Source organism: Limulus polyphemus, unplaced genomic scaffold (assembly GCF_000517525.1).
Source record: "Limulus polyphemus unplaced genomic scaffold, Limulus_polyphemus-2.1.2 Scaffold11415, whole genome shotgun sequence".
Classification (NCBI taxonomy): Eukaryota; Metazoa; Arthropoda; class Merostomata; order Xiphosura; family Limulidae; genus Limulus; species Limulus polyphemus.
Genome location: NW_013677025.1, coordinates 4,558 through 12,126, shown reverse-complemented (window position 1 = coordinate 12,126; position 7,569 = coordinate 4,558). Strand labels below are relative to the sequence as shown.

Sequence of the window (7,569 nt, the reverse complement as noted above, 5' to 3'; positions counted from 1 at the left end):
CAACTGATAAAATGTTTTACATTGTTACATCATTAATGTAGAGTAAAAATATCAACTGATAAAATGTTTTACATTGTTACATCATTAATGTAGAGTAAAAATATCAACTGATAAAATGTTTTACATTGTTACATCATTAATGTAGAGTAAAAATATCAACTGATAAAATGTGTCACATTGTTACATCATTAATGTAGAGTAAAAATATCAACTGATAAAATGTTTTACATTGTTACATCATTAATGTAGAGTAAAAATATCAACTGATAAAATGTTTTACATTGTTACATCATTAATGTAGAGTAAAAATATCAACTGATAAAATGTGTCCCATTGTCACATCACTAATGTAGAGTAAAAATATCAATTAGTAAAATGTTTTACGTTGTTACATCACTGATGTAGAGTACAAATATCAACTGATGAAATTATATACATTGTTATTTAAACCAATGTACATAACTGGAAAGTTACACTTGAGGTTAAAATTTGAGTATTGCACAATTCACAACTGTCCTGGTTCTTGTAAAATCTTGTACACAGTACCTAAATGTTCTGGTTCATGTAAAATCTTGTACACAGTACCTAAATGTTCTGGTTCATGTAAAATCTTGTACGCAGTACCTAAATGTTCTGGTTCATGTAAAAAACTCTACACAGTACCTAACTGTCCTGGTTTATGTAAAAAACTTGTACACATTGCCTAGCTGTTCTAGTTCATGTAAAAACATGTACTCATTGTGTAGCTGTCCTAGTTCAGGTTGAAAACTTGTACACAGTGCCTAACTCTCCTGTTTCAGGTAAAAACTTGTACACAGTGCCTAACTCTCCTGTTTCAGGTAAAAACTTGTACACAGTGACTAACTCTCCTGTTTCAGGTAAAAACTTGTACACAGTGCCTAACTCTCCTGTTTCAGGTAAAAACTTGTACACAGTGCCTAACTCTCCTGTTTCAGGTAAAAACTTGTACACAGTGCCTAACTCTCCTGTTTCAGGTAAAAACTTGTACACAGTGACTAACTCTCCTGTTTCAGGTAAAAACTTGTACATAGTGCCTACCTCTCCTGGTTAAAGACTTTATGTTACAAGTAATGACATTTTTTTTCTGTGTTGTCTCTCATGTTTTATTCCTTTATTCCTAACTCTCCTGGTTAAAGACTTTATGTTACAAGTAATGACATTTTTTTCTGTGTTGTCTCATGTTTTATTCCTTTATTCCTAACTCTTCTGGTTAAAGACTTTATGTTACAAGTAATGACATTTTTTTCTGTGTTGTCTCTCATGTTTTATTCCTTTATTCCTAACTCTCCTGGTTAAAGACTTTATGTTACAAGTAATGAAATTTTTTTTCTGTGTTGTCTCTCATGTTTTATTCCTTGTTTGTAACTAAGTCACTGATTTGATTAATATTCTGTACTTTGGATTATAAGATTTTCATTTTAGCAGCAATGGTGGCCATCTCTTTCTTTGTAACTATATTTTTAAGCAGTCAATTCTGTCATATGTAAGTGTACTAGTTTTTATAATGCAGCAGGTTAATATTGCCATGTTTCTTTTTGTAAATATATAATTATGTTTTCTTTATAAACATAGTATAATTTAACTTGAAAAACCTGTTACTTTAGAACTGGAAACTTGAATTTTAGAGTTCACTCTGTGTTTTTAGTATATAACTGTTTTGTTTATGTAAATAAATGTTTATCAAATAATTAATTTGACTTGCTTTTTTTTAGGAATGTACATGGGTATGGGTGGAAACCCTTATGGGCCTGCTGGTACAGGAAAGACCGAGTCTGTAAAAGCTTTAGGTGGGCTTGTGGGAAGACAGGTTTTAGTTTTTAACTGTGATGAGGTAAGAATTCAACTATATGTTTAACAGCAATTTTTTTATAATGTATTTCTAGGTTTGAGAAATTAGAATGATGTTTTAATACTTTATTTATTAAAACTTCATTTGTTAAGTAAGAGCTAGCTAGTAATGTTTATTTTAGAGAATATTTTTGTTTTATTTGTAATCTGTTTTCTTCAAAATATCCCTTTTAATATATGCAGGGTATTGATGTGAAATCCATGAATCGAATTTTTGTGGGGCTGGTGAAATGTGGAGCTTGGGGATGTTTTGATGAATTTAATCGACTCGAAGAAGCCGTGCTTTCAGCTCTTTCAGTACAAATACAAACCATCCAATCTGCTTTGAAGAAGAAGGTTCCAGAGATTGAACTGTTAGGAAGAAAAGTAACTTTTAATGGAATAACTTCTTATATTTAATACTAGTCTTATTATCACCTCTACTCTTTATGTAATTAGTATTGGCTATTATGGAGCATTTGGTAGTTAATTTTCACGTACAAGTACAAGGTCCTTTAAAATTTCAGACCTAAGTGTTTGACAAATAACCAAATAGAACAAAAAATCGAATGAGATATCAAAAGATTTACCCATATTTATATTTTATTTATTTTATCTTTTAGGAATAAACAATAGTATATTTTTAATTATGTTAAATATTATAAAAGTTAATAACTAGGCAGAAAAATTAATTAATTAATTAATTTCTAGTGATAGAGCTAAATATTTAAAAATAACAGTACAGAGTTGCAAACGTTTTACGTCATCTTAATATATTACTACAAAAATTATTAACAAATTTGAATAAAGGGATACCTGTAACAAAATGTATAAGTTAACAGTTGGTATTGTTTGTGATAATAACTTCTTTGTAAGAACTTGTGAGTGAAAGTAAAGAAGAGTGCAATAATATGTCAACCATACTATATCTGCCAAATCCAGTGACGACAAGGCCTTTTGCCTAATCCCAGCATATAAGATAAAACATAGTTGGAACCAGCATTTGTTACTATCAGTATTTCATAATGTTTGAATAAACTGCTATATAAAACAAAAAATCATAAAAGGTTGAACTGATGCTAGCTTTACAACAGCTGGAGTAATTGTGAAGTTTTTCGTAAACAAAATAAAAAAGTGTTCAAGTTGAGCTGATGCTTGATAAGCTTGTTTTATATATTATTAAATAGTTTTATGCAACATGAATTTGTGTCCTGTTATTTGTTTGTATAATTATCATGGGTGGTAACTTTAATCAGTTTTATACACAACTTCTAAATTTGTCTTGTTTTTATTGATTTTTTCTACCCATTTTCTCAATTCGTATATGTATTTTGTATTGATTCTATTGTACTTATCATTAATTGTATCATGATGTTTGTCTCGCACAATAAATCTGAATTGTATTTAAAACAATTCTAAGGTGCTAATTAGGCTTAAAATAATATTAATTGATAGAAAACTATAAGTTTATGAGAGGATTTGCATTAGAGGGCTCAAACTTAAATTTTGGGAGATGATATAAGTGTAAGTTACAGTATGCAAGGTTACTTAGAATCTCAGTCAAACTTAAATTTTGGGAGATGATCTAAGTGTAAGTTACAGTATGCAAGGTTACTTAGAATCTCAGTCAAACTTAAATTTTGGGAGATGATCTAAGTAACCTTGCATACTGTAACTTACACTTAAAATCTTAGCCAAACTTAAATTTTGGGAGATGATCTAAGTGTAAGTTACAGTATGCAAGGTTACTTAGAATCTCAGCCAAACTTAAATTTTGGGAGATGATCTAAGTGTAAGTTACAGTATGCAAGGTTACTTAGAATCTCAGCCAAACTTAAGTGTTGGGAGATGATCTAAGTGTAAGTTACAATATGCAAGGTTACTTAAAATCTCAGCCAAACTTAAATTTTGGGAGATGATCTAAGTGTAAGGTTACTTAGAATCTCAACCAAATTTAATCTAAGTGTAAAATTTAGTTGTTTATATGTAGCTTATACATCATAAATTCTTTATGAGTGAGGCATTGAAAATAGGTTTCAGCTTGTACAGGGTTTCTACACCCATTGATCAACAGTCATTGTGACAGTTTCTTTTGTTTGGTAAGATGATCAAGGTTATCTATATATGAAACTCAAAGTCTCTCTGTTTGCTTGTTTTTCTACCACGTTCACTGCGCTGGTCATATTTCCTTTCCACGAAGGAGCGCAAAATGGCATTTTTTGTTGATATATATACGTGTCTGTTGTGTACTAGCCGAACCAGTAATTTTATTGTTAACATATACATTACACAAATTTTGTAATGGCATTTTTTAGGTAAGTTTGAGTTAACATTTAATTTAGAATATAGCATTATAAGCCTATTTAGTTATAGATCATTAACTATACATCTACCAATACGTCATATATTAACCTAATACACAAAAGAAATGTATGAAAAATTAGAATGTCGTGTGTGAAAAAGTAAACAGTAGGCCTAGCCTATAAAATAAAATTATGCCTTCTGCCATAAAATAGAATAAGTAAATAAGTAAGACTTAAATTATAATACTTATTGTATACAATAAGAGTAAATTCAAGTCAGCGTAACTGGTACAGCACTTGCATAAGGTGGAAGATGGGTTGAACCTGGATTTTATTATTACCATTAGTATAGACAGGCCTATTTAGTTCTAGTTTATTAATTATACATCTACTAATACATCATATATTTAACCTTACACATAAAAGCAATGTTTGCAGAATTAGCATGTTGTGTGTGAAAAAGCAAACAGTAGGCCTTACCTATTAAAATAAAATTATGCTGTTTACCATAATAATTTAATTAAAATATACTACGTGAAAAGAGTAAGGCTTACATTATAATACTTATTGTGTAAAATGAGAATAAAATCAAGTCAGCTAATGTATTTTATTCTACTGTTTTTTTCTCGGGATGGTTCGATACCGGGAAGTGGATGTTTTTTCTTTTAATACATTATGAAGTACAATATTGCATTTTGTTTGTAGTATATTTCATACATCATGATCAATGTGAATACGGTATCACATTCATAAAAATGTATTAAATTTACATGAGAGCAAATTGAACATGATATTAATACATATTTATGTTTGAAATTTGAATATTTAAGGAGGGATGATGGGGGAATAGAGTTAGGCTTATCCTGTTCACCACAACGGGTACTCATACATGTATATAATTACCTCAATAATCTCCATAAGGGCCTATTTATCCTTGCCAGTGAAGAAAAAACAATAAAATCGTTCATAAGGAAGTCTTAATTTTAAAAGAAGTTTGTAGTTTATTTTCAAAAATTAAACCTAAGGTTTTTTTTTATAAATTCACAAAATATTTTTTACTATCAAAATTTGGAACGGGGATACAGAGAAACTAGTTGTTTTTCTAAAACCCTGGCAATGCTCGGTAACACTGCTAGTTTGTGATATTTTGTAGACAAACAACATTCATTCAGCAGCTCTCAACCAATTGGTGGATACATCTCTCTGTAAATAATATTTGAATTAAAACTGTAATAATTACTGTAAAATGTGTAAACTAAAGGTCTGCCTTCATATATTTGTGCTTAACTGAGAAATGTTAAGCTTTCAGTATAAGTTAGATTAATCAAGGAAAAACTTCATGTTCTAATCTAGGTCTTTTAAATGCAGAGTTTTACAATAGTAAGATGAAGTTTTTATTGACTGTTTGTATATTAAATATTCAGGTGGATATAGATCCAAATTCAGGAATCTTCATCACGTTGAATCCTGCTGGCAAGGGATATGGAGGACGACAAAAGCTGCCAGATAATCTCAAGCAACTGTTTCGTCCCGTAGCGATGTCTCGGCCAGACAACGAACTGATTGCTGAAGTTTTACTTTTTGCTGAAGGCTTCAAGTCTTCTAAAAGTCTTGGGCCAAAACTTGTGGCCATCTTCACTTTGGCAAAGTATTTTATTCTGTTATGTGTTTATACAAATTAACCTTCACTCAAGATAAAATCGTTCTAAAACTAGTATCTTAACTATAATAATTCTTATTCTCATTTGGTGACATAGTAAACTAAGTTAAGGTAATGGATATAACTTTCTTCTATTTTATTGAAAATAGAAAGTTTTATTATTATCATTATATTTTACAACAGAATATAGCTATTACTTTTATATATCCACTAATGAGTAATTAATTCATATTCACTACTTACATTATTATTATTATTTTATATGCTGTATGGTAACATATTTCATTGTTTTACATGCTGTATGGTAACATATTTCATAGTTTTACATGCTGTATGGTAACATATTTCATTGTTTTACATGCTGTATGGTAATATATTTCATTGTTTCACATGCTGTATGGTAACATATTTCATTGTTTCACATGCTGTATGGTAACATATTTCATTGTTTTACATGCTGTGTGGTAACATATTTCATTGTTTTACATGCTGTGTGGTAACATATTTCATTGTTTTACATGCTGTGTGGTAACATATTTCATTGTTTCACATGCTGTATGGTAACATTTCATTGTTTCACATGCTGTATGGTAACATATTTCATTGTTTTACATGCTGTATGGTAACATATTTCATTGTTTTACATGCTGTATGGTAACATTTCATTGTTTTACATGCTGTATGGTAACACATTTCATTGTTTTACATGCTGTATGGTAACACATTTCATTGTTTTACATGCTGTATGGTAACACATTTCATTGTTTTACATGCTGTATGGTAACACATTTCATTGTTTTACATGCTGTATGGTAACATATTTCATTGTTTTACATGCTGTGTGGTAACATATTTTTTAGGGAGCTTCTTACCCCACAACAACACTACGACTGGGGGCTTCGAGCACTAAAGACGGTGCTTCAAGGATGTGGAAGACTTCTTCAGGAGACAAAAACAAATTTATCTGATGATGAGAAAGGTTAGTTTGTTTATACATTAGGTAATCATAAAAATTGATTTCAGCTTTGAAAGAGAGGTTTAAAACAAATAAGTACTGAGAACAGTATGAGTTGAGTAACAGTAACTGAGTTGAGTTGTTAGAAAACTGGTAATAATATAGATACAAGTAACAGTAGTTGTACTGAGTTGAGATGTTAAATAACTGGTTATAATATAGATACAAGTAACAGTAGTTGTACTGAGTTGAGATGTTAAATAACTGGTTATAATATAGATACAAGTAACAGTAGTTGTACTGAGTTGAGATGTTAGATAACTGGTTATAATATAGATACAAGTAACAGTAGTTGTACTGAGTTGAGATGTTAGAAGACTCATTATAATATAGATACAAGTAACAGTTGTTGTAGTGAGTTGAGATGTTGTATAACTGGTTATAATACAGATACAGTAGTTGTACTGAGTTGAGATGTTAGATGACTGGTTATAATATAGATAAAAGTAACAGCAGTTGTACTGAGTTGAGATGCTAGAAAACTGGTTATAATATAGATACAAGTAACAGTAGTTGTACTGAGTTGAGATGTTGAATAACTGGCTAATATATAGATACAAGTAACAGTTGTTGTACGGAGTTGAGATGTTAGATAACTGGTTATAATATAGATACAAGTAACAGTAATTGTACTGAGTTGAGATGTTAGATAACTGGTTATAATATAGATACAAGTAACAGTAGTTGTACTGAGTTGAGATGTTAGATAACTGGTTATAATATAGATACAAGTAACAGTAGTT

General features: G+C 30.0%; 1 protein-coding gene across 1 annotated transcript in view; it reads left to right on the top strand.

Annotated features, from left to right (window-relative positions):
- The window catches only part of LOC106476741 (cytoplasmic dynein 2 heavy chain 1-like), a 13,641-nt gene that overhangs the window by 1,862 nt on the left and 4,210 nt on the right, over nt 1-7,569 (top strand). Inside the window, exons 2-5 of the mRNA XM_013937373.2 lie at nt 1,734-1,852; nt 2,053-2,235; nt 5,576-5,799; nt 6,672-6,790. Of these exons, the coding sequence (XP_013792827.2) occupies nt 1,734-1,852; nt 2,053-2,235; nt 5,576-5,799; nt 6,672-6,790 (645 nt within the window). The remainder of the gene's footprint in view (nt 1-1,733; nt 1,853-2,052; nt 2,236-5,575; nt 5,800-6,671; nt 6,791-7,569) is intronic.